The sequence below is a fragment of the Manacus vitellinus genome, unplaced genomic scaffold, assembly GCF_001715985.3.
Source record: "Manacus vitellinus isolate BGI_N305 unplaced genomic scaffold, ASM171598v3 scaffold_16_pilon, whole genome shotgun sequence".
Taxonomy (NCBI): domain Eukaryota; kingdom Metazoa; phylum Chordata; class Aves; order Passeriformes; family Pipridae; genus Manacus; species Manacus vitellinus.
Window position 1 is genome coordinate 16,534,352 of NW_021939189.1, and position 26,588 is coordinate 16,560,939.

Here is a 26,588-nt window from a genome sequence, read left to right on the forward strand (position 1 = left end):
GTGCCTCAGGAGGGTCTGTACTGCTGTGCCCCTTGCTGAGCTCTGCCAGGGCTCTCCCCTGGTGCCAAACCTGCCCCAGCTGACTCTTCCCTCAGGATCTCAGTGTTCCAGCTCTGACTGAAGGTGCCACTGCTGTGGGAGCAGGAGAGGAGCATCCCACGGGATGGATGGACAGGGACAGAGCTCTGGTCCTGGGGCTGCTGTCAGGGCTGGAGGGTGGCTGAGCATTCCTGAGCATTCCCAGTCCTGCTCAGTGCTCTCCCTCAACCAGAGGCTGTGACATGGTCAGGGCATGTGAGGGCTGAACGAGGTTTCTCCTGCGCCAGGAGAAATGCTCCGTGTTGCCAGTCCCTCCTGACAGTGTCCAAAGGCACAGACCTGGGAGAAGTGAACTAAAGGGCAGGAATACTTGTAGTTTCCCCTGTGTTATCTCATTCTCCAGCCATTTGCAGATTGGGGGTTTTCTGAGCAGTTTCTCCATTGTTTATCAATCCACCATGGATTTCTTTCCTGTTAATCCACCTCCTGCTCCCATCCCTCCCATAAACATCTTGTATTCAGCTCATCCCTTTTTCTTTATTTTGAACCAGTCTGTTAATTTATTTAGTTTTCTTTTCCCAGCTTGCGTGGGAAAGGCTGAACCAGTCTGTCCTTATTCCCCCACTACACCAGGACATGTTTTTATGGGCCTTTATTGGATCCTTTTAGTTATTTCTTCCCAAACAGCAAAGTCTTGTTTGCTTGTTCCTTACACGGAAACTGGTCTTGAAGTGGATTGTAATTAAGGTTATTTTGGGGATTTGTAAATTAGAAGGATCTTTGATGTGAAGATAGGCCTGCATTCACTGAGCTGGAAATGAAAGCAGTTGGATAAATGGGAATTGATGTGTAAAGGCAGCCACAGAATTTGTGTCCTTACAAGACAAAGAAATGGAAAAACATTAACTCTCTGTATTTTTTTTTTTAACTTGATCAGAAAAAAAGGTAATTTTTTAGTGCCAGGATGTGCCTGGATCCTGTGAGTTGAACGTTCACACCGTGCCCTGATGAACGTGAGAGGGGCTGAGTTGATCCCATCAGTTATTTTTGCTGTTCTCAGATCTAGTCTGGTTTTTCCCCAAGTGAGCTGAGGTCATCTGTATTCCGTGAACAAATGGTATAAGATTTGAAATTATCTTAAAATCTGTGTCCTTTGTGGCCTCTGGCTGCTCCTCAGCCCGCAGCTCTGCCCTGCTGTGAGGCTGCACAGGGAACCAGGCCAAGCTGAGGAAATGTCAGGGCTTGCTGTCTTTAATTTGTCACTTCCTCCTTCCCCTTGCTATGGGATAAAGTTAGGAGATTCCTAAAATACATGTTCTCCTGCTGTTTCTCCCCAGGATCCTACTGCCTTGTGCAGTGCTCAAACTTCAGAGCACTACTTGATTGAGCAAATACCCAATGTTTGATTTTTTTTTTCCTTATTCAGGGGGTAGTACCATGATTTATTTATCATGCTCGGTTCAAATCCATATTTATTCCTGTTTTGGTATTCAGCTCCATGGAACCTGAATCATTCATAACCACTAATGAATGTATTTTTGCACTCTGCTGAAATGAAGTGGTATTGAATCCATTTAAAAAATTGACTGGGACACAGAAAAATTAAGATGAAATGTATCCAGCTGTTTTAGTGCCCCGTGTGAGACACTCAAACATTGATTTTTCAGGACATGCATCTCCCAGTCTGTCCCTTTGGAGCTGTGACTGGTTTGTACCCCGGAGAGGACGAGTGGCTCTGTCCAGCCCTGACCCCAATCACAGGGCCCAGGGGCCACAGTCACCCCTCAGAAATGGGATTTGCTTCCTAAACATCCACCCAATCCCACCAGAGGGGCAGAGATGGGAAAGCATCTGATTGTCCAGGGCTCTGTTCAGTCCAGGACCATTCATTCCCTTTTCCAATTCCTTCTCCTCTCTCCAGGCACCTCCCTTCTCTTGAGCATCTTTGACAAAAGGAACAATTTAAGAATAAAGTTTGATTTTTTTTAAAATTTTTTATCTTCACTGATCGAAATTATCTGAACAGTTATAAACCTAGGATTTGAGGTTTTGAAGAATGCAATTCAAGGAGGAAAATAGTGGTGGAAAACTTGCCATATTCCTGATTTGGCAAGTTATAAACTCCTTAACAAGGTATTTGGGTGTCATTCACTGTAGATGGAGACCTCAACTATACCTACACTATATAGATAGATAGATACAATATATATGTATCTGCATATACACTATATATATCTATAGATACAATATATATAGATATATATAACAGGAAGTTGTGTGGTTTTGCTCATTCCTCTAAAACCAAAAGTACTGTGCCATTTGGTCTTTTGGTTGAGAACCAAAACCAAGCAGTATGGGATTAAAAGTCACCTTAAAAGTGAACAACTTGTCTGCATTCCTACTTATCTTCTCTCTGAAAGGAACTCTAGAAGGGGGAATATCACACAAGTTTTTAAATTAAATATCAGTTCATTTTGTCCTGGCCTTGCTGTGTAGGTGTTCATATATATATATATATATATATATATATATATATTATATATATATATATATATATATATATCTCCACAATAAATATCCTTAAGTCCTGAAGTAACAGTGATCAAAACAGTGCTGCAGATCCTCTCATTAAATAGCCTCAGGAGAGGTGGAGGGTCCCTGTTGGTGTTTTATTTGGGAAGGGACAGGAGGGATCTGAACAGACACTTCTGCAGCTTTGCTCACCGGTGACTGGAATTGAGGGTTTCAGCTGGAAATAGCTGGAAATTGGAAGCAAGACCCTAAAGGCTCCAGGCCTGTGTCATGCACGGGGCTGTCTGCTGCTTCTTGTGCTTTGTGTGGAAAATGAGGGCTTTGGAATTCAATAAAAATTTCATTGCCTTTGGCGCTGCTGTAAGAAGTTTAAATTTTGATGAGCGTTCTTGTTATTCAGATGTTTCCATGGTACTTGGAGGAGGCTCAGGGTCAAACAGGCATGATTTCTCCTAGAAGGGCTGGGGAAGGAGAGCTTAGTAAAACAGAGAAATAATGAATGTAACAGTTTTACATTATTGATGCCCAGATTAAGGTTTTTACTTCTAAAAATCACCCTCGAAGTTGCTGAGAAGGTCTGCTTTGAATGATAATCAGTAATACCCTCTGATAAGCACTGAGTGAGCTCTGGTTTAGTTTATTACAGTTGACAAGCTTTTACATATGATCTGGTTGTCTCATTTTAATATAGAAATGTATTTTGTCATCTGTTCTTTGTCATGAGTTCCTCCTTAATTGGGAAGTTCATGTGTACCAGAACATTAATCCCAGACTGTGCCTTCAGAAGTTTGCAGAGGATGTCCTTAGATGAAGGGTGGGCCCAATCTTAACAAAAAGGAAATAAATCTTTGGTATCTAAAATAAAAACTGGTCATAGAGGGGCTTTACTAGAAGCACCGGAGGGGAGATGATAGTGCATAAGGTATTGAGGCAAAAACTCTCACAGAGATGGAAACAAATTTGTGCCTCATTGGTCTGCAGATGGTGTAAGTTTTCACTTGTCTGTTCACCTGCTGTGTGGAAAACCATGGCAGGTTAGGTTGGAATAGAGCAAACACTCACTGGTGGGTCCAAATACTCTGAAGTCCCAAAATCACAGAATGGTTGGGGTTGGAAGGGGGGCCCTCTGGAGATCATCCAGTCCAACCAGGGTCACCTGGAGCAGGTGACAGAGGAGCACATCCAGCTGGGCTTGGAATGTCTCCAGAGAGGGAGACTCCATGATCTCCCTGGGCAGCTGTTCCAGTGCTCTGCCACCTCCACGGGAAGAAGTTCTTCCTCATGTTGAGGTGAAACTTGTGTTTCACTTTGTGGCTGTTGCTCCCTGTCCTGTCACTGGGCACCACTGAAAAGTCTTGGGAAAGCAGCTTTGCATCGATCCTTGGCCAGAGTTCAGTGCTTGATCCATGCAGGGAATAGCAGAGGAAGCTCTGGCACATCCTCTCCCCTGGCTCAGGCTGCATGGGGCACTGCCATCACCCCCCAGTCCCTGGGGTGCTGCACAGCACCCACCCCGTGTCCCTCACCCTGGGACACGTTGGAATGACAGCTGCAGGAGGGCTGTGCTGGTTCTGCACCTGCTCCTGCACCCTGTGGAGCTCCAGCAGTGGATCTCCCACGGGGACAGTCCTTCCAGGCCCAGGGCAGTTTGCAGAGCACAGCAGAACAGGAAAAGCAGATAGGAATTTTACATCCCAGGCTTTGGCACTGCTGGGAGTGTCTCCCCACAGCTGGGGTGTCTGAGGGTAGTTTTAACTCCCACATGAGGGAGAATCATTTCGTTTGCACTTTCCTGCACATCCTCAGCTGGGACACACCCTGAGTGTGGGGCTGAGCCTGGGAAGGGTCTGTGTGGGAGCAGAGCACCCAGGGAAGGTCTGTGAAGAACCCAAAACTGCTCAGAGGGAGAGCTGAGTTTCCCCAAGTTCTGCTGCCCCCCCTCCCCAGGTGCTGTTGGGGTTGGTTGGGTGTATTTACACGATCACAGAGGAGTCCCAGCCACAGCCTCCCTGTCTCACTGCTGATAAATGGAGCTCAGCAGCATCATCTTGGTGAGTGTTCATCCCTCTCCATGCCCTGATCAACCTCTGCCCAGCTGCCAAACTCATACACCAGAGGAGACCTAGTGCTTTGTAGTCATGGAGAATCCAGACTCAAATTTGAAATTTATTAGGGCTGTTAGAGTAATTATTGGGGTATTAGGGCTGTAAACTTGGTTGCCATTCCAGGGTGATGACAGCAATCATCACCATCAGCATTTGATCTTATAAAGGGTGGTCTCTGTAACATTGAGGGAGTTTACTAAAAATTTACCAAAAGAAAAGGCACAGCCAAGAAGGTTAAAAACCCAGCACATGTTCACAGTGAGTATCCAACACCAGTTTAAAGTTATATTGGAAAGAGAAAGAACCTCACCTCCAGAACCTCACCAGAAATCTCCTAATGACAAGGAAAAGAAATTATCATTCTCATGTTTATTTACAAGTAAATTAATACAAAGCTTCCAGTCACTTGCTAATAACATACAAATCTTGTGATAGTTTTTCCCAAGTCTGTCAGAGCTGGGAGCCTGCCAGGGACAGCACAGGGTCAGAGATGATGGAGTGTAAAGAGAAAGGGGTGAGAAAATGGCCTGGAGCAGAAAAGTGAATTCTCGCTGTCTGTGTTCTCTGCAAAATTGGAAACTTTTGTCCTAAATTATATTTTATTTGTTCAAATAGAGGGAGCTGGAGGGAGGTCCTACCTGAAACTGCAGAGCTAGTGAAATAATTCAGAACAAATCCCTGAAGTGAACAGTGAGTGATCAGCAAGAGCAGATGGTGTTCACTCCACATTTCTCAGCGAGATGAAGTGTGAAATCCTGAGTTCCCAAGTGTGCTGTGTAACCTACCACTTAAATTAGCACAGTGGAAAAATCAGACAGAAGATACTTGGTCAGTGTGACAGGAGGTTTTTTAGAGATCTTTTAGGGGGGATCAGGGAAACTGTGGATGAGTAAATCCCGTGTCTGGACTAGTTAAATTGACAAGTATTGTAACAAAATGGTGTTAGATGTTTGAATCCATTTATGTGTGTTTTGTGTGGCAAAGTCACACTTTGCTACTGAGAACCTTTTGAAGGATGTTGTTGCCCTTCCTTTCCCAGAACCCCTCTGAGAGTGTCCCTCACTCAGAGCCTGGAACGCCAGTGCTGGGAGGCAGAGGGAATGTCCTCCTGCTATAAAAGGGAATGAATTCATTGTTTAATAGAAAATCAGAGTGGGAATAAGGTGTTGGTTCCAGCAGTGGAGCTGGATCCCCACTGGCTGTCCAGTGTTTCTGTAGGTGAACTGGAAGAGGAGATTTTGGGTGACAGACTTTGCTGTCCTGAGTGCATTGGGGTTGTGAGAGCAAATGCTGCCGGAGAAGAGCCTCTGAAACATAAAGAATTAAATGACAGGTGGAGTTCAGTGTCCTGCACAGTGGCTTGCACAGGTAAATACAGACTGGTTTGGGTTGGAGGGACCTTAAAGCCCTTCTTGTTCCACCCCTGCCATGGGCAGGGACACCTTCCACTGCACCAGGTTGCTCAGAACCATGTGAAACTGGTTCTGCTCTGTAAAATCCTGAGTGCTCTGGAGGAGGGCAGTAGGAAATGAGTGCTCACTTCTCTTCATTGGCAACCACCAGGAGACATCACGTGGTGGTTTGACTCCAAAACACGCAAAATTTGGTAAATTTTCTGAGGAAACATCACATGGAGCTTTAGGGCTGCTGAAGGCTCACCTGGATCCAAATAGCAGCTTTTTTAAAGGCAAAATCTAACCAGGATGAGGAAACAAAAAGGTATCTCCTCTTTCTTAGGAAATCCCTCCTCCAGGGATTGCTGAGTGCTGGGAGAATGTCTGGAGATACATTGCTTTTATGCTTTGCTTCTGTTCTCTCCTGGACACCTGCACTTGGCTGCTGTGTAGCACCATGTGCCCTTCCCTGTGGATGGGCAGCCTCTGGTTCCCTGGATATCTGGGTGTGATTTTGGGGGAGCAGGGCATGGCAGGGGCCCCTTGGAAAGGTGGGTTCTCCCAACACTTCACACTGTTGCTGAGCAGGGCTGACAGCAAGGGACAGCATTTACACTTGGTTTTGTGTAGACAGGATGAGGGGTGTGTGGATGGTGCTGCAATCCTGCCAGAGGTTTGGAGCCAGCATGGAATTAGTGTCTGAACTGGGCTGCAACTGCTGAGGCAAGTAAAAACCATAAAATACTGCTCAGGCACAAGGTGCTCGGAGAACTCACCGTGTGTTCCTGCACCTGGAGAACTTCCCAGACAATTCCACTGTGGGAGTGTGCACGTGGCCTCTCCTGGTCTGCAGTCCAAAGCTCCCTGTAATGAGAGCTCTGCTGGACTCAGAGTCTCCTGCATGTGTACAAGTTGCTGTAAGGGACAGTTTTATTTTGCTAAAGCTCATACTGCGAAGAAAAACCTGTTTTCATCCCAGCCTGGAAGAGGAGCAATTAATTGCTTGGAATATTAGTTAGGACAGGGCAAGGCTGGAGATGTGAGTCCTGTGTAGGAGCTCTTCCTGTGCAAGAATGATACATAAATACATGCATATACACATCCAGTATTTCTCTCTGTGTAGCCGTGGCTATTTCTGTGTTAAGCTCCTGTCTGAGGTATCCAGTTCCATGGCTGTGTAATCCTGCCTTTGCTCAAGTGCCCGAATCCAGCTGTTCCATTTTTCCTTTGGAGCCAATTTTCATTGGAGCAATTTCATTGCTCTCTTGTAAATCAGAGTTCATGTTTGCCTTGAGATGTGGTGCTGCAGGAACGCGCTCGGCCGGGGCCTTGGTGTGTGTTGGATGGAGGAGGTTTGGGAGCTGCTCTTGGGCTCCAGTATGACACTGGGAGCCTTGTCCATGGTCATATTTCTGATCAAGTCCTTGCTTTTCAGGCCTTTTTCTGCAAAGTTTATTGCTATTACTTCCTATTCCATAAATTTACAATTTATTGTTTCTCCCGTTAAATGTGCATTTATTGAATTATATGCTTTTTATTCTACTTCCTAATTGATCAGTATAATTTTATTTTATTATTGTTCTGTACTATTAATCATCATCCTCTTCCTTGGTTGTCCTGTCATTGCATATGGAGGGTTTTCTAACTTTCTGCCTCTGAAATGTTTATTTAGGGGCTGCCTCTGAAGCAGAGTTCATATTTGGCAATCTCTGAATGGAAGCTTTTCGCTGTAAATGTGAAATATTTGTTCTCACGTGAACTCACCCCTGCCCTTCTCCCACCCCTGAATCCGGGCATTTCAGGACCAAACAGTCCATGGGAGCAAAACATGGACCATTAAATGCTCATTTTGGGCCGTTTTGGCTGATGAGCAGAGGTTAACGAGGTCATTAGAGAACATAAAAACCCTCCCTCTTCCTCTGCTCCATCTGGCAGAGGAGCGGGAAGGAATTCCCACTGGGAGGATGCCACAGGCAGAGAACCGGTTATAAAATATGTATTTTCTAAAATATATATTAAAAAACAACCATTTACTTAATTACATAATTTCACTGCCACGGAAGCTTCCTGTTCATCAGCTGCAGCTTTGGTTTTGGTGCGATGAAAATCGCTGTGCGTGGAGGAGTTTACATTTTTATAACCTTTTTGTGTCTCGGTACGCTGCTTTTTTTATATTCATTTGACACTTCTGCATCTTGTGGGGACTTTGAAAGACTCCTTTTTGTCAGCTTTTGTTTGCTGTGCAAGTGTTGCAGCTGCATGTTAAGTGTGTTTTAAGGACATGACAGCCCTGCTCGGAGGTTGGGAAGACTTTTGACTTGCCTACAACATAGTTTTGGGGTTTAAATCCCTATTTTTTTTCAGAGTACTTATCCATATACTTTTGCTGTTTTTTAAGGAAGAGCATTATGACTCCTCATTTCCATTTAAAGTGTAAATTCCTCTTTTTGTTTTTCCAGGATACACTTGAAAAAACCCAACTAATTTGTACAATTAGCTCAAAGAATTAAAACATAGTCAAAAGTTCTGCAGTCAAACATCAATCCCTGCATTTTCTCTGTGTTTTGGGGGGAATGGCAGGAGGGGATGGATTGACAGAGAGATGGTCACACTGCAGTTCCATCCTTCTTGGAAACAAACTTGCCCTTGTGAAAATGAAGTTAATAAGGATTCTAATAGGATTTGTAGCATATCCTAATGGAACAACTTGTTCTCCCTGGAGGAGGAAATAAATTCCTCTGGGCTTACCATTTTAGGCTGATCTGAAATGGGTTTTATGGTAAAATGTCCAGTTTAAATACCACTGGTAATTCAAATTGTTAACTGAAATACAAGATAGGGATTCTGCCCCCAGCATCCATAGAAATGTGGTTATACATGGCAGTCATTTCACCAGGAATGCTTCAGTTGTGATTGTTTGAGATACACTATGGAAATTTACCCAGTCTGCTCAGTTTATCTGCTGTCTGGGGTCTGTGAAAACTTTTGGAATTAGAAAATGCTTCTGTATTTGATGGCTGATGATATATTTGTCATGGACAGAAGTGTAGAGGGAAGGGGATGAGGAGAAGTGACAGGAACTCTGATTTAATTGTGTGGCTTTGGAAAACACACTCCTAATTTTTAGGGATTGATGGCATTTGTAGGTGGCTGAGGAAGCAGAAATGGCTCCTTTAGTCTTGTCCTGGACAATTTTTATTCGGAAATTCAGTTGTTGCCTTTCAGTGCTTTGTCTGCCTCAGGCTGTTACTGAAGTTCTGACGCTGCTTCAGAGTGCACAGGAATAGTCCTGGAAGTGTCTCCATCCCTGGAAGTGTCCAAGGCCAGGTTGGATGGGGCTTGGAGCAACCTGGTCCAGTGGGAGGTGTCCCTGCCCATGGCAGGGATTGGAACTTGGTCACCTTTAATTTCCCTCCCAATCCAAACCATTCTGTGATTCTGTGACTGTTAAAGTGTTTGGACTCACTACTAGGTTGTATTTATTTTGGGTTTGTCTGATGCTGTGCTTGAGCCAACAGCTTATTTATTATTATTATTTATTAGTGCTTTTTATTGAGAGAATAAGTTTTTTTTTAAGTATATTTGCAACCCCTGTTTCTGTAGTGTGCAAATGAGACCATTCCTGTGCTCCTCATGCACAACAGAGTGTTTGAAATCCGTGAGGAACTGAGACACTGGGGCAGCTCCTGTGCCGGGAACAGAGCTGGAATGCCTAGTTCTGGTTTGGGTGAAGTTTTTTAAAAAATTGCTGTAGACTTTTAGATATTTCTCCCATCACGGTGGTCTGAGCAGCCCTGCCTGCCTGGGGTCCCCTCTGCCTCTGCAGGGTTTGATTTGTGGCTCAAGTCTGATACCAGGAGTCTCTGCTTTGGGGTTTTCCTTCTGGGGAACAGCAGGGAGGGAATTTGACTTTTGGGAAAGGTTCATGTGCATTAAATGAGTTCTGATCCAGAACAGCAGCGTTCTCATTCGGTTGCTGTAGGAGCAGGTTCACTGTGTTGTAACTAAGGAGGGTGAAAGTTGTGAGTAGTTAATGATGAAAAACTTGAGTTCTTCTTTTCCATGTGTAGTTACAGCTCAGCTTGAAGTGTCAGGTTTGGGGTTGGGAAACCACAGACCTGGGTTCTTCCCTCAGGGGTTGTGGGACTGGGAGGGAAGCTCCTCCTCTGGAGATGGGGAGGAGGAATGTCCTGAATTTCTGTCTCATCTGCAGCAGCACCGAAAGCTGAACTGAAACATTATTTCAAGTGCCCCCTGAAAGGCTCAGAATTTCTCCCTCAATGAAAGAGAACAGGCAGGAGCTGCTGAGCACTGGAATCCATCTCCATTTCCTTCTGATCACCTGCGCACATGGAATGGGATCCACGTCCATCATCCACTCCTGTTCCCACATCACTTTGGGTGCAATTCCTGTGTAGTCCCTCAGCCCTTCTCTTTATTTTAGACCAGTTGGCTTAAAAAACATTTTATTTTTTGAATATTTCACCTTTATTGGGATGTAGCTTAGAAGTTTGAATCAACTGCTGATGTAGTTTGGTTTTTGTTTGTTTTTTTTTTCCTTTCTTCTTTTGATCACTGTTGTGATTAAAATATTTTTTCTCTTTGCTCTATAAAAGGGTGGCAGATACTCCTGGTAGGGGCTCTCTAGGGGTGTGTGAAGTTCTGTGCCAGCATCTTGCCATTCCAGTAGTTGTTTGCTAACGTGGAGAGGGGGCTGAGCTGCCAAGTCGTCTTTGAAGTTTAATTGTTTAATAACAGAACACATGATCTTCCCTTGCAAACCTTATTTTATATGGTAATTGGCTCGTTTGCTCTCTGGTTATCAATTTAACTTCTCTACCACAAACATCTGTACTGGCATTGTGTTAATGCTAAACACTGACACAGCTAAACTATGGAAGTGTGTTTGAAAAACATTTATTAATTCATTAACTGGGAAGTAATTGATAAAACGAGCACTTCTGTGTTATTATCCCTTTGTAAGCAGCTTGGCATTTGCTCCATAAGCCAGAAAAGCAAAGGCACTTTGAAAAAATAATGTGTTTCAAATTCTTAATCTCCTAAATCTAAACTAATTGAGAGCAGGTAATAGGATATCCAGTTAACTTTCATTTTTTGTGGCAAAAAATGTGAATCTTATGATTCAATATTAGTGCCCCTTTCTGGATGATGTCCCAGATTGAAGCCATACCAGTTGCCAGAGATATTTGAGTACTTTCCAAATGTCTTCATTACAAGTTAAATATTAGTGGAGAAAACAGAAATCATCCCAGAACTTTACTGGGTTCAGTTTTGGGTTTCAGTTCTTCCCTGTGAGGGTGGGGAGGTCCTGGCACAGGTTGCCCAGAGAAGCTGTGGCTGCCCCATCCCTGGAAGTGTCCCAGGCCAGGTTGGATGGGGCTTGGAGCAACCTGGGCTGATGGAAGGTGTCCCTGCCCGTGGCAGAGGGTGGGATGGGCTGGGCTCTAAGGTCCCTCCCAACTCAAACCATTTTGGGATTCCATGATGAGTTTTCTAGACAAGTTTCATGTTTTGACAGTGAATGTTGCTGGCTTGTGCCCCTCAGGGTTCCTGTGACAAGTTTAATACGTGGCCAAGGAATTAAAATCCACCTGCAACAAATGTTATGAAAATAGAAGCATTTCGTACGTTCGTGGAAAAACGAACTTTTCCAATATTTATATTCCCTTCTTCCAGCTCTGCCAGCATTGCAGGAATCGATATGTGTGTGTGTGTGTGTCTGAATACATGTGGAGACAGAGATGGAAAGGAAATGAGAACATAAACTATTGATCAAGCAGGCTGGAACAAAATGACTCATTAGTTAAAACCGGCTAACGATGAGCGAGCAATGATCTGTCTGGGGCTGGCAGCAGGATGATGCATCTGGGAAGGGACAGGCAGCAGGATGGATTGGGGCAGAGATTTGCTGTAGTGCTGACACCCTATTTATGCCATTTTTCAAGGCACTGGTGAGACACATCTGAAATTACATGTAAATGATTGAAACTCGGCGGGCTGGGAGATGAATGCAGAGGGTTCTGAGGAAACACAACTTGTTGAGCCGGGCAAAATCAAGGGATATGGGAAGGGAGGGAGGAATGGTGCAGCTGGCAATAAATAAAAATGCTGAGGATAAATGCCAGGGAGGAATAAAAAAATAAAAAATAATTCTCATAGGGAATAAATAATAGCAGTTTTGTGACAAATAAACTCAGAAGAGAGTTTTCAGTGTCGGAGTTGTAGAGGGGGATAACCATTGGAGAGCAAGCCCAAAAATACCTGAATTAAGGTGGGATTGATGGAGTGTTTGGTACATTTGGGGGAAGTGGATGTGAAGTGCATGTCTGAAGTCACAGGCAGCTGGGCTCAACCCCAGATTTTTGCTCCTGTGGGAGAATTTGAGCAGCTTTGTGTAAATTTACACTCTTATCTGAGAGTTAAACCACCTTCTTTCTATAAATAAATATTTCTGTTTATTAGTGTTCTCCTAATTAATTTATAATCCAAAACTGAGGGATTTTTGGGGAGCTGCTCATCTCCATCTCTTTGTTTATAAGGTATTAAATCCATTTACAGACCTTTGCCATCATTTCAAGGAAGAAGTAAAACAAGGATTCCGTATCTCAGCATGAAATAAATCCCCTTGACAGGCCAAGTGTGTAAACTGTTTGTCTAAACTCCATGGCCCTTCCATATTGACTTTCTTTGCTAAATATTAAAGGGCAAAAGGCTGCTTTGGGCTTTCCTGGAACTCCAACCATCAGAGCTGCCAGCACAAGGAAGCAAATGCCCTTGTGTCGGGAAGTGTAGTGAAAACAAACAAATAGGTGGGTGTTCTTCGTAGCAGGGGATGCTCACACAGTAAGGGCCTGCTGAGTGAAGGAGTGGAGAGGCCTCACATGCAGCTGGAGGGTCCCTGGAGGCACATGTGTGTTCACAGACAGCCTTTGTCATGTCTCTGCATTGGTCACCTGGGGCTCGTGTTGCCAAACAGTTCTGTATCTCTGAGTTTTTATGGATTTTAAAAGTCTTGAATTTAATTGTTCTCATTCTGAGGACTTAAGGACATGTTAAAGGCAGCCAAGGCCCAGAGGCACCACCTTTGGTGCAGGTTGTTAGTGAAGGGCCTGTCTGTTCTGCTGTTACCAGATACACAGCTTCACTCACAGATGTCTGAGGTGTTGTCAGTGTGGGCCAGAGGCACAGGGATGCACCTGTACATGGAGTCTCCTTGGCTTACACACACCAGAGAAGAAGCTCTTTGGATCAGTGCAGCAGCAGCTGATTGATAACCTGAATTTCTTCACAGGAACACAGAGCAGTGGTGCCCGAGGAAAGTTTCATCTTAAGTTTTGTGTCCATTCATGTTTAAAAGTCTTTTTTAATATAATTTTAGCTTTTTTTTTTTCTGTTGACTTAAGTACTGAGAACAGAGGACTCCCTGAGATTTAACTTTACACTTTATGCATCTTGGTTTGATTTCTTCTTTCTTGTATTCTCAAAGAGGCCATTCCAAATTCAAACCATTGGCTGGATGGTTTGGGCTGGAGGGGACCTCAAAGGTCATCTCATTCCAACCTTCTGCCATGGGCAGGGCCCCCTTCCACCAGACCAGGTTGCTCCAAGCCCCATCCAACTTGGCCCAAATGCAATTGTGAAAGAACTCAGAGTTTGTACCAGCATCTGTCAAACCCTGAGCTACAAACCTTTACTGCTGCTGGAGTCCCCACAGCCACCCCTGTGTGCCAGACTGTGTGTGAGGTGTGTTCTTCTGGGTGCTGACACCATCCCCTTTCCATCTTGCCCTTTCCCTGCAGTTCCCCCCGAGTTCCTGAAGCGACCTGCCAACATCTACGCTCACGAGTCCATGGACATCGTGTTCGAGTGTGAGGTGACCGGGAAACCCACCCCCACCGTGAAGTGGGTCAAGAACGGAGACGTGGTGATCCCCAGTGACTACTTCAAAATTGTTGTAAGTGAATTGTGTCCATTATGTGGGTTTTTAAGCTCTTGACCTGTTAGTTCTCCTACGTCTGTTCATGGAAACTGGGTTCTTTTATAGGAACTGCTTCCTGCTTTTGCCCTTTTGATGTTTAGGGCCTGGAAGAGAAATGGTTTGTTGAAACCTTTGATGCATGTTGCTTATGTTGTATGAGTTGATGTCTTTATAGCTGAGGTTTTCCACAGGAGACAGACAGAGTGCCAAAAGGCACTGTCCCAGTACAGGCTCACCACGACCACTGACTGTGGGTTCTGCATTGTCTGTGCTCCATAAAAATCACAGTTTCAAGCAGGAGGTGAAATACAAATATAACTGAGCTGTGGGTCGTGAGTTTTGGCACACGGGTACTTCCAGAGGAAATTTTAGATGTAGTGCATGTCATTACTGAGGCCTAGTTGAGAACTTAATGGCTGTATAATTGGGTGTACCTGAGGTTGTGGGGTTGAAACAGGGAGCTCTGCACTTCAGTCAGTGCTTAAAATACCACCAAAATGGCTGGGAAATATGATGCTTGAAAATGATGCCACCAGTGAGAGCTGCTGCTGCTTTGGATACCCTCTAACCTGAGGATTCAGTGCAAAGGAGGTGAAATCCAAACACCCTGTTCCTGTTGGAAGTTCCTCCTGTCACAGTAAAAATGCCCAAATGACACCATTGTTTTGGCAATTGCAGCCCTTTTTTTTAAGCATTGTTTTTTTCCCCTTTGCTCCTCAGAAAGAACATAACCTGCAAGTTTTGGGTCTGGTGAAGTCTGATGAAGGATTCTACCAGTGCATTGCAGAAAATGATGTTGGGAATGCACAGGCTGGAGCCCAGCTGATAATCCTTGACCTTGGTAAGATAAACTGGGACAGCAGAGAGCCAAAAGATGGGGAGGGACATTCCAAGGGACATTTTCCACATGATGGGTTATATTTGTAACTCAGCTAGAGCAGGATGATTGTCTAAAATCCTGTGAGTGATTCAGCATCATCTTGTGTACACTTAAAGTTACTGAGGGGGAATTAAGGAATTCTGTAGGATTCACCCTGTATTTTGGAAAATATTTAGTGCAATTATAAACCATTAAAATATGGCTGCAGGCTGAGATTTAAAAATAACAGAATAGCCAAAATGAAACAAACCCTGAAATCACAAACCTGAAAAAGCAGCACTTATGGAGCCCACCCCAAATCAAGTATTTTACATCAAAGTCATTCCAGTGTTAGAAGCTTTTTTTCTGCTTTGAGTGTAAAAAATATTTGACTTTGTCATTTCTGCAAACTACAGCTGCACATTTGTTGAGTTACAGCTGCAGCTTAAGATAAATATTTATTATTGTGCTCCAGTCAGTGGAGTTACTGCCAACGCTCACCTTGCAGTGCCCTGCATGGTTGGGATGGTGAAAGAGAGTAATTAAGATTAAAGACAAAAAGAAAGATAGTACAAATATCATTACTAAGGCATCAGCTTGTTTGGCTCTTTCAGGTCACACAGTTCTTAAAAATAATTTCTAAGAACCCAAGGAAGAAAACCGAGTGAGAGGGATGAGAGGAAAGACGAGTCAGACAAGAAAACATTAAACCCATAGTTTAGGGGGACTTTTATGTTGCCTTTGGGGGGGATGGTTTTAAAATTCTAATTTATTTCTTATTTGGATGGAGAGGATTTAGGAGAAACAGTCTTAGGTGTGGTTGGAGGACTGAGGGAACCTCGCACTTGGAATTTGAACAGGTGTGAGTCTGCTATCCCTGGGTTTGTGCAGAGAATAAGCTGTCAGGAGTGGGCCATAAGGAGAGATTTCCCAGTTATTTTCTAATTGTTTTGTAGAGTAGCTGTGCTCTTACAGCTCCTTCTCCACTCCTGTTTGGGTCTGGGTGTGTTTCATTGCTGGCTGAAGAGCTGCAGGTACTTCCCACAATTATTTGGGGAATGCAAGGTGCCCTCTCCTGGGTTCAGCAGCTTTAATGCCATGGAGCTTTGGGATTCCAGGCTCTGAGCAGGGTTAGGCATCCGGATCCAGCACTGCTCCACTGTCATCAGGTTACCAGAAAAATTATTAAAAGTGATTTAATTTCTGCTCTGTGTTAATCACCTGAGTGGTTTCCAGGTCTGTCAAGCGGAACCGTTATTCCACATTTTCCACGTTTGAAAAATACTGAATAATTAATGGCCTTGGGTTTTGAAGCCCTGCCCAGGCTTGTACTTGCACCCAGTTCCCAGCAGTGGTTTATAAATGACTATTACTGTTATTCCTGGAGTTCCTGTGGTCTCTCTCCTCTTCCCTTCCCTCTGCTGCCCTTTGCCCGGTGGTTTCTCCTTCCTGTCCTGCTCTGGCAGCTCGTCCTGCCATCCTGAAGGGCTTTGCCTTATAATGCTGTCCTTTCTCTTTTGCATGCTGCCAAAGGATGTGGATCAGTGGTGGACTCTCATTTGGGTGTAAAGACACCCCTGAAGTTGTATGGCTCTGCTCCCTGCTCTGCAGTGCCTTAGAAATGCACCCCTGGGACACTGAGGGGGTTTGGGTGTTGTTCTCCAGCACTGGGAAAACCACATGGGACAGCTGTGAAAGTACTTGGAGTTGTGCTGTGGAGTGGTGGCATAAAAAGGAGTGCAATGAGGAATGAATGTGCCGTGTCTCAGCTGTGATACATGAAAACTGGCATTTCCAGTTGGAGAAAATACAGATATTTTATTACCTTCTCACAGTGTATGAACAGCAAAGTGTTCAGGGAACAAGGGAGAAGGTATCACATGTAGGAGTTCTTTCGTGACAGCAACCTTGGTATGAAAATTCAAAACACTAATTTGAGCAAAAACTATTCTGAACATTTCAGTCATTAATTCAGAAAGCTTTTTTAAAATTTATTTCATACCTAGTGATGAGAAATACCAACTTCGTCAATTTGAAAAGTAATTGCCGTGAAAAACTGTTGACTAAATGTGAAAAAAGTTCTTCCCAGTTAGCAGTGCATCCCTTCCCTTGCTGTTCTGTTTGCTCCTTCCCAACTGGAGCTGGCAAACTCTGCCTATTGACAACCTATTTCTCATTAGCCCTTTTGCTTATCAAATTGATCTCTAATGAGTTAAATGGAAATGAGAAGCCCGAGGGAGTTTGGAAAAGCATTTACCTGCTACCAGGAAAGGTTTCCTGTGTTTGGGCAGATTTCTGGCATTCAGGGAGCAGGAGTTTGGTGATTTGCCTGGTGCCCAGTGTGTGTGTGTGTGTTGGGCACGGCCCAGTCTGTGTGTGACTCTCAGCTGCTACAAAAAGATTAATATAATCCTTGTTCAGACATAACTTGCTTTTAGGTTGGGCTTTTTTGGGTTTGGACTGAGTTCTGAAAAACTTTTAGTACATACAAAAGTTGTTTGTGGAAAATACAGAACAAAGAGTTGACTGGCTAAATTGCAAGGCTTATTGGAGGGGCTTTTCTTTTCAACTTTGGTAATTCTGTTAATAAATTTACACTGTACTTGGAAATGGACTGGCTGTGCAGAGTCCACAACTCTTGCTTTTTCAGGAGTATGTAAAAGAATTGTGGCATTGAGAGGAGAGATTTCTAGGACAAGTCTTTGTAATTGAGAAGGTTGGGAGGGGAGGAGGGAGGAGGATTCAGGTCAGTGGTCTGAGTTAAATCCTCTTTATCCCCTGTACTGAACTTCAGGTGTAGAATTCTGCAAGGGAGATGAAGAGCTTTCCAAATATTTTGGGATTTGAAGTTGTGTCCCTGTTTCTCAGATACTGACCTTCTCCTGGACACTCAGTTTCTTTGGGAATCTCACTGGAGTTGTGGCTCTGCTTTTTAGGGGGAGTTTGAGAGCTCCCTCCAGGAAGGGAAGTTCTCTGCACTTTGTCAGTCTCTGCTCCTCTCTTTGCCTCGTGGAGTGAGAGATGAGTGATTTGATGTCCTGCAGATGCCCCCATGGAGAACTCAGCATATCCCAGTGAGAAGGAAGAACTTTCTCAGCACCCTCAAATCTCTCCTTGCCCTTTTTTACACAAAACCAGCTTTTTTTTGCTTCCAGTCCTCATTGGCCAGCCCAGTTATGGACCAGATACACCAATGCTCACTCCATTATAGCAAAGCTATTTCTTGTCATGTTACCCCAGCATTACTGTGTGTGGTCTGTGAAAACCTCTGTGGTGGAGGTGTTGGGGGTTCCCTGCTGGAGGTGAAGTGCTGGTGACACGAGGGGACATTGAGCCAGGCCCTGTAACCCAACCCCATCCAGGGAATCTGGGACTGCTCAGCACTGCCTTTGGGGACTGCAAAAGAACAGGTGGCAGTAGGGATAGGGAGAGAGGCAGATGGTTCCCTGTCACCCCCATGAAAGGCATCTGACAAGTACTCAGGCACTCAGAAAAAAAAAAAGGAGTGATGCTTGAATGCTGTGTAAAGAAAATCATAGACTGTAAACAAATATGCCAGTTATGTGGAGAACAATTTCAAAACATCATTTGGAATGCACTGTGTCACCTCCAGAACTCTCAAGTGTGGTTTGTTGTGGGGTTTCTGTACTTTTATACTGCAGAAGTTGTTTTTTTTCCCCATATATTGTGAGGTTTTGAGAGTTTGTACAGGAGTGAGATCTCAAGGAGTGAATCGGATACGCTGCTGGTGTCCTGTAGGACACCACGTCGGGCTTGTTTGTGGTGGAACTGTCCATTTCTTTAAACTTAACTTTTTCATGAACAAAGGCTTCTGTCCAAGCAAGGGTATCCTGCATGTGATTTCAGCATGGGAAACTAGGACAGGGAATGAGAAGGTTTTTAGTAGTTACAATGCTGTGAGGCCTTTGGGATCGCAGAGACATCTCGGGAGAACTCCAAGGGGTGGATGAAGGTTCTTTAGGAAGGAGGGGGCAGGGAAGCAAGGAAGAGGGTCACCCTCCAGGGTTGACTCCAGTGTACTTTCAACTTGGAGTGATGAGCCAGCCTGGAGCTTTTCCACAGGGATCAGGGAATGGAAGTGTGTGTGTGTCTGCTGGAGACCATCGAGGGCAAGGAGTAGGTGAAGCTTCTTTAACACAACTGCAGGTTGCAGGTCCTGGTTTGTGTGTGGGTTTTTCACTGTGCTGTGTGTTGGGGTGGGAGCAGGGGAAGGAGTTTTGGGAGCAGGCTGGAATTCCTTGTTGCAGGCTGCCTGTGTCTGGCTGGTGAGTGGAGGTGGAACTGAGAATTACAGCCTGGAACTTCCAGACAGGAGGTTTTGGCTTGTTCAGGGATATTTTTGGTAGGTTCCCATGAGAGACTGTGTGAATGGACAAGAGGGAAACCATTTGCTCCTGAAGGACAGTCTTCTCAAAGCACAGGAATGGTCTCCTCCAAAGTGCAGGAGTTGGAGCATGTGTGTCCAGGAGACCAGCAGGGATAAAGAAGGAGCTCCTAACTGGGCTCAAACACAAAAAGAAAGTACACAGAGTTTGAAACTAAAGGCAGAGAAATGAGGGATATTGCCTGGATGTGCAGGCCAGAACTGGGAAAGACAAAGCTCAGCTGGAGCTGGAACATTTACAGGGAAGGTTATGGAGCAAATCCCCCTGGAAGCCACATATGAAAGAGATGGTGGGGAAAATCCAGCATGGATTTACCAAGGGCAAATTTTGCCCAACTATTCCCGTGGCTTTCTAAGATGAAATGATTGGCCCTGTGGTGGAGAGCAGTGGAGATTGTTTACTTTGCCTTTGGCACTCTTTGCAGTGGTATCCCTGAAGCTGAACTGGGCACATACAGACTGGATCAGGTGGATTTTGGGATGTGTGGAGAGCTCCCAGTGCCATGGGGAGTGGGGGGAAGGATGAGCAGCAGCCCAGGCCATGGGGTATCAGCCAGGGCTGGATCCTGGGACTGGGAGGTGTCGTGTCTTCCCCAGTGATGGGATGGGGAGCACCTGGAGCAGGGCTGTGGGTCCTGCTGGAATGGGGGGGCAGCAGTACACTGGCAGAGAGGGATGGGCCAGGCTGGAGGTGGGACTGGGCTGAACTTCCCAGTTCAGCCCCAACAAATGTGGAGCCCTGAGGGACTCCAGGTGGTGGGAGAGGCTGGAAACCAGCAGGAAGGGGACTTAGTGGGGTGGGCAGGAGCTCAAGGGATGTGATTTCTTTCCCCTTCTTGGCCCTGGCCAGGCCACATTAGGACAATTTTAAGATTCCCAACAAGGAAGACATTGGCATAGTGGAGCCAGTGGAGACCTACCAAGAAAATTTGGGAACCATGTACTGGGATGTGCTGTGACTCTGAGAGAAATGAGTTTGATTCATCCTGAACAGTGTCTTCCTGCTCAGACAGGGGTGGAGGGACAGAGCAGGTAGAGGTGGAAGACTGCAAAAAAAAGGGAATTTCCCATATGAAAAAGCGGTTTCACGGTGAGGATGGTCCAAGATTGCCCAGGGAAGGTTGGAAATCTCTGTCCTTGGAGATATTTGAGACACAATTGGACAAGGCTCTGAGAGACCTGGTCAAGGGTGGCTCTGCTCAAGCAAGGGGTTCAGATGAACTCCTGAGATCCTCCAGACCTCTGTGTTTCAGAAGCACTGAGGGTCTGAACTGTGTGGATGGACCCTCTTTGTCTCTGTGTCTGTATTTTTAATGTGACAGCCAAATCAGGACAATTTTGTGGTGTGCATTTCCTACTGATCTCCTTAGGAGACACATTAATGTCTGGTGCTGGTGGCAATTGGACATTACAAACCACATTTGATTAAAGTCTGACACCACTTCAGTTGCTCTGTATGGTATTAATTCCTCCACTGAGTTACATTACGTGAATCCTAATTCTGAGGGAGTTTTAAAGACATCATTTATTGACCTAAATTGGTGCTTTCTTTGTGCAATTGAATTCTGTCCAGGCCCGTTGCTGCATGAATAATTTCATTTTCTGTGGGTATTTCTCTGTCAGGGTTTGGCTGTGAGCTGTCTTGAGGCTCAGAGCACTGGCAGGAGGTGGGGAGGGCTGGGCTGGGCTGGGCTGGGCTGGGGGCTTCTCTGACCCTCAGCGTGGTGGAGAACATCAGAAATGTGATCTGAGGGTTCTGGAGCCAGCACATTTCAGCTCAGATTGTGCTGCAAATGTGTCATTTCTGTCCTGCAAGTGGCACTGGACTGTTTGAGGTCACCTCAGGCTGACCCAGACTCGGAGATTCGTGGGTCCCATTCCACACATAGGGAATGGGACCTAGGGAATTTCAGCTCCCCTACCTTGACGCCAACAAAAGATTCCCAGCTCTAGTTGGATGTCAAATGTGATGTCAAAAGCCGTATTTAAGTCAGGATATATGAATTATTCTGTGTTTTCCATAATGATAAGTTCCATTATTCCATTGTAGGAGGCAGAGATAAGTTCTTTTTGATGAATTTTGGCTTCTGCTGAAAGAAATCCAAAAGTTGGCACTGTCAGGCTTGTGCTCTGATTTGAAAAACCCAGTTACACTTTTGGGTATTTGCCATATGTAAAAAATTGCATAAATATAACTGATACCCTTGCCTGGGTCAGGCCCCGAGGCTGACACTTCACATGATATTTCAGGACCCATTTTGGATGATTTCACAGATATCAAATGTAGCTTCTCGGGCTCCCACTTCTGACAGAGGTGATTTTTTAGTGTTTCTTTGAGTCACATATTGTGAATCAAGACATTTAGTGTTGTTGTCAAGGTAATCCAGTAAAAACCTTCTCAGTCTATGGAATTCTATGGAGTTCTTGGAGACTATAGAAGTACTTGACAAATCTGCAGGGTGTTGTGGATGAAATGCCAGAGCAAGATAAAAAGAGTTCATTGAATAACAGAGAAGGACTCTGGGTGTTCCTCCTGCAGACTCTTCTGTTTCTGCACTCAGACAGAAATGTCTTTGTGTTCTTTCTGTCTTGTACAATTTTATGTGTCTTAATGGAAGGAAAATGGAAAGAGGTCCCTGTGGTTTTCAGGAGTGGCTTTCATGAATCTTAGAGTCCACCAGGGAAGAAATGATTTGTAGACTAAAAGTGAATAGTGAGGCTGCAAAGCCTTGCAGACAAAAATTCACATTTTCTGTCGAGAGGTAAAAGCACTCAAAGGAAAGGGATCATGGATTTCGGGGGAGCGGGAGATGGTGATGGACCTGGATTGGGACTGGAAGTTTAAGGTCCCTTCCAACCCACACCATCCTGTGGCAACAGGTCTGTGCTAAGAGCACCCAGCTCTGCTGGACTGCAAACTGGGGAACTCTGAGAGACCCAGCTGGTCTCGCAGGGGGGGAAGATCCATAAGTAGGAGAATGGAAAATGCAGCGTGAGGGGCATCATAAGAGACAAGGGGAGCAGGGGAGTTCCTTCTCTGCACTGTCTGTCACATGCCCACAATATCCACGTGGGTTTTCACTCAGCACACGTAAAGGTTTGTCCCTGAAAAGCTTTAAGAGCAACAAATGTAAAATTCTGACCCTCCCACTGAAAATGGAGTGTTTGAGGAGCAGTGGCAGTGCTGGTGCCACAGGAGGTGAAAGTATTCCCAAGTCACTGCCTCAGTCCCAGTCTTAGGGAATCAAACCAGCCTCAGATGGTGGAGGAACAGCTTGGAAGTCTCATTTGTAGAGTTGTGTTTCAGGAACATAAACAGCATCTGAAATCACAAACTGACTTCAAACAGTCAAACCCAAAGCCAAACTCTGAGAATATTTTGTGCTGGTTGTGTACACTTGGTTGCTAATTTTCTGTAAACACAGCAGTGTGTTCTCCTCTTTAGTGCTGAAAGAGTTTTTTTTCTGGTTTAATTTTGATGTTAATTTACATTACTTAGCTATTATTCCTCAGGGAAAGGCAGCATTTGTGTTTCTCATGGCGGCATGTCTGTTCAAAATGGCCTGGAAGCTATTTGAATTCAGTAAGTTGCATTTCTTGACTCAATCCCTGTTTAATAAATGACCTTTATTTATTCCCTCTTTATGGGCCCTGCTTATATATAGTCTTATTGAGAAGCTGAACTGATTAAACCACCCTAGATCTCAAACTTCCTGAATTTTAACTTGATGAATCGAGAAACTAAACAGTTCTCATATCATGCACTCAGTAGCCTATTCATGTTTAAAGCTGGCATGAGCTTTGAATAAATTGCTCTAATTTAGATTAAATTAGTAATAGATTAATGTTTGCCAGTGTGCAGTGAGTTGCAGGAAGGCATAACAGAATTTATAGGAGGCTTTGATTGTGCTTATTAGTTTTCATTTCTTGTTTTATGACTGTATTTACAGTTGACTTGGCAAAGAAATTTGAAAGCTCCTGATGGAATTCACACCGGATCGTGTGCGCCGTGACTTCAATTTAAGTCTGCTTGGCACAAATATGGGTTGTGGTGATGCTACTTATGCAGCTGAGCTTCGAAACACTTGGACTGTCACCTCTGTAATTTTGGTTTTCATGAGGGGAATTAATAGTTAAAAGGTACTTGGGTTTAAATTCTGTGTCATGTCGCGAAGAGGAATAATACGTAAGGAGTGTTGGGTGAGGGCAGAGCAAGAACCTGGAGGAGCAAAAGGCTTCCAGGTGTTATGAGAAACATTCAACACACATTAATCCGTGTTTTCTGTCCTTCACCTGTATTTATTCCATATTTATTGTCCCATTGTGTGGGTGGAAGGAGGTGGGATGTGTATACGCTGTGCAACGACTGGGAAAGAGGCTGGAAGGTTTTGAGTCCGTTTTGTCTCTTCTGGCTAATCCTGAATTCCCAAGAGAGTTCCTCACTCCAGTAAAAATCTCTTTGCCACCAGAAAGGGTAATATCAGCAGATACACTTACCTCAATATCACTGAGCAAACCCACCAGTTCCAGTGATGCTTACACTCCTATTTCATGTGTTCCTGGAGCTTGGCTGGGCAGTGTATTGTCAGGAGGGAGCTCACTGGGAACAAAGCGGTGCCGCTCCGGAAACACGAGTGTGTTCAGTGGGAGCAGCTACAGCTGTTGAGTGATGGTTGATGGCTCCTCTGCCTGCATCTGGTTATAGGGGAAAATGCACATAATCAGGGGGAAGAGCACTGACTGCAGGGTTTTGATGCTTTAGTGTATCTGGATGGCTGTTTGCTTTTAGAGGTTTGTGCTTTTCTCGTTTTTAGATGAGCGCAATGGCAGGATTAGCTGTAGCTTGATATCTGTCACGCCTGCCCAAGGCATTTCCTCTGCCTTTATTCCTCATATCAAGGGTTGTGAAGATTGACAGAAATACCCTTAATTTGTAATTGATCCCAGGCTCGTGTTGGAAAAGGAAAATATCAGATTTTGTCAGTCTCGCACCAGCGGAGAGAACAAACGTGTGGATATGGCCTTAATTGGTTGCTTATATTTCAAAGTTGCTAAATTATACAGCAATAGCAGAGACAGCTGAATGCCATTTGGAGTAAGAGGGAGAGGATTGGTTTACAGTTTGGTCACATGTGTAATAGGACTCGTACACTCCAATATGTGAAGCTGGGAGAAGCCTCTCCTGGTGTCACTTATTCCCCCAGCAGCCTTGACAAGATAACCTGGAAAGGCTCATGGGGTTTATACCATAAGGAAATGGAATAAATCTAACAAAGAAATCTCATTTTTAATAATGTATGTCTGGTGTTAGAACTGGCTGCAGGATGTCACCGTTCTCGCTGCGATGGAAGAGCCTGTGTGGGCTTTTCCTGGTTGTTTCCCCTCTCCTGTCACCTTCTTCCCCCAAAAAGAAACTAACGGGTCCAAAGTCTTTAATTGTGTGGTTTTCCTGGTGACAGATCATCACTGAAGGCACTATAGGAAAATACAGGAGAAGGAGGGAAGTCCTACCTAGGTCTGGGTCACAGGGGATGGACATTCCCTCTTGGAACATCCCTGTCCTCTCTCCTGCTCTTCTTCAGCACCAAATTACATATAAGCTGCTTTTAAATCTCCTTGTTCAGGTGTTTTGAACAGTAGTCAAATGACCACAGTAATCCACATCTAAAATGTTGCATCTCTTGCTATAAATTCCATCATGTACATCCAGGGAATAACCTCGAATTCCCATGTGCTGGGATGTGCAGGGCAAATTCCCAACCTCTGTGCTGGGGAAGGCAGTTGTATTTTAATGATTCTGATGGGGTTTGCTCTTCCTGTTAGAATTAGAAATATGGAGAAGCAAAAAAACACATTACAGCTTTAAAAATAGAAACTAAAAAAAAAAAGTTAGTTTGTAAGATTGGCTTCTATGTCATTTATATAAATTCCCAAACATCCTGACACCTCCTCTAGTTCCTGTAAAAACAGAGGGTCTGAGGTGGCCTCTAAATGGGGAGCAAGGAGGAGGTACATGTGGCCTTTAGCAGAGAAATCCAGTTGGAATGAATTAAAAAATCCAATACCACATCTAATAGTGTTGCCCTGTGTGTGGTTATAGACCAGAAGAGGAAAGGTGGGTTTGTGGGGAACCTTCTCTCCCTTAAAAAAACAATAATTGTGGATAGATAAACCTGAAGGGAAGAAAAATAGAGTTCATATAAGAAAAAAGTAGTTAAATGATTAGTAAATGAGTAGTTAATAAGTAGTTAAATAAGTTTGATAGAGAGCTTGGCAGAAATAAGGACAATTCTGATGTACAAACAGCTTGTTCAGCCTCATCTGTTGCACCTCCAGGTTGCCAGAGTTGGTGCTGCCGAGTTGTTCAAGTGTCAGCAGCTCCCAAACTGAGGGAAATCACCTTCCACCTCCAGGTTATTTCTTGGAGAAAACCCCCTGTGTGCTGCTGGCTCAGCCCTGCAGGGGCTCCACCCAGGGAGCTGGGTGTCTGATCCCGAGGGAACTCCAGGGAGCGTTGCAGTGACTTAAATGAGGGACTGCAGTTGAAAATCAGGGGTTGTCAGAGCGATCCACGAGCAGCAGGAGTTGTCTGCTGGGTTCATTTATTTCAGTTTAGCCTGTTGCCTTGAAAATACATCCTGCCTGGTTGAGTCACAGTCACGGAATCCCGGAATGGTTTGGGTTGGAAGGGACCTCAAAGCCCTTCCAGTCCCACCCCTGCCATGGCAGGGACACCTTCCACTATCCCAGGTTGCTCCAAACCCCATCCAGGGTGGCCTTGGACACTTCCAGGGATGTGCTGGTCCTGCTCTGCCAGCACAGCAGTGGTTCAGTCCTAAACCTGCCTGGCTGGAGGATTATTGGGGATATTTGTAGCGTTTCCAGCCCTGATGGCCCCGTTACTTGGGGTGTGCAAACAGAGAGTGAAAACTGAGCATCCCTGTGCATCCCATGGAAGGAGATGTGGGAAGGCAAGGGACCTGCTCCAGGTGACAGGATGAGGTACTGGCAGAAGCCCAGGGAAACTTCAGAATCTTGAAATCTTTAAATATGGAAAATCTTCAAATATACTGGTGCAAAAACGAACCCTGTCCAAAAGCACGTGGTGTTTTTATTAATAACTGCTCCATAAAGAGCTTTGCTCAAATACAACACGTTTGCTTTTGAAATAAAATCATTGCTTTCCTGTTATTGTTAAAGTCAAATTACAGCAGGTTGTTTCAGGCTCTGCTGTTCTCAAGAGATTTCTTAATTC

The 26,588-nt window shown here is 44.7% G+C and overlaps 1 protein-coding gene across 1 annotated transcript in view; it reads left to right on the forward strand.

Moving 5' to 3' along the window:
* The window catches only part of NEO1 (neogenin 1), a 114,124-nt gene that overhangs the window by 37,540 nt on the left and 49,996 nt on the right, over nucleotides 1-26,588 (forward strand). Inside the window, exons 5-6 of the mRNA XM_025894859.2 lie at nucleotides 13,891-14,045; nucleotides 14,790-14,910. Of these exons, the coding sequence (XP_025750644.2) occupies nucleotides 13,891-14,045; nucleotides 14,790-14,910 (276 nt within the window). The remainder of the gene's footprint in view (nucleotides 1-13,890; nucleotides 14,046-14,789; nucleotides 14,911-26,588) is intronic.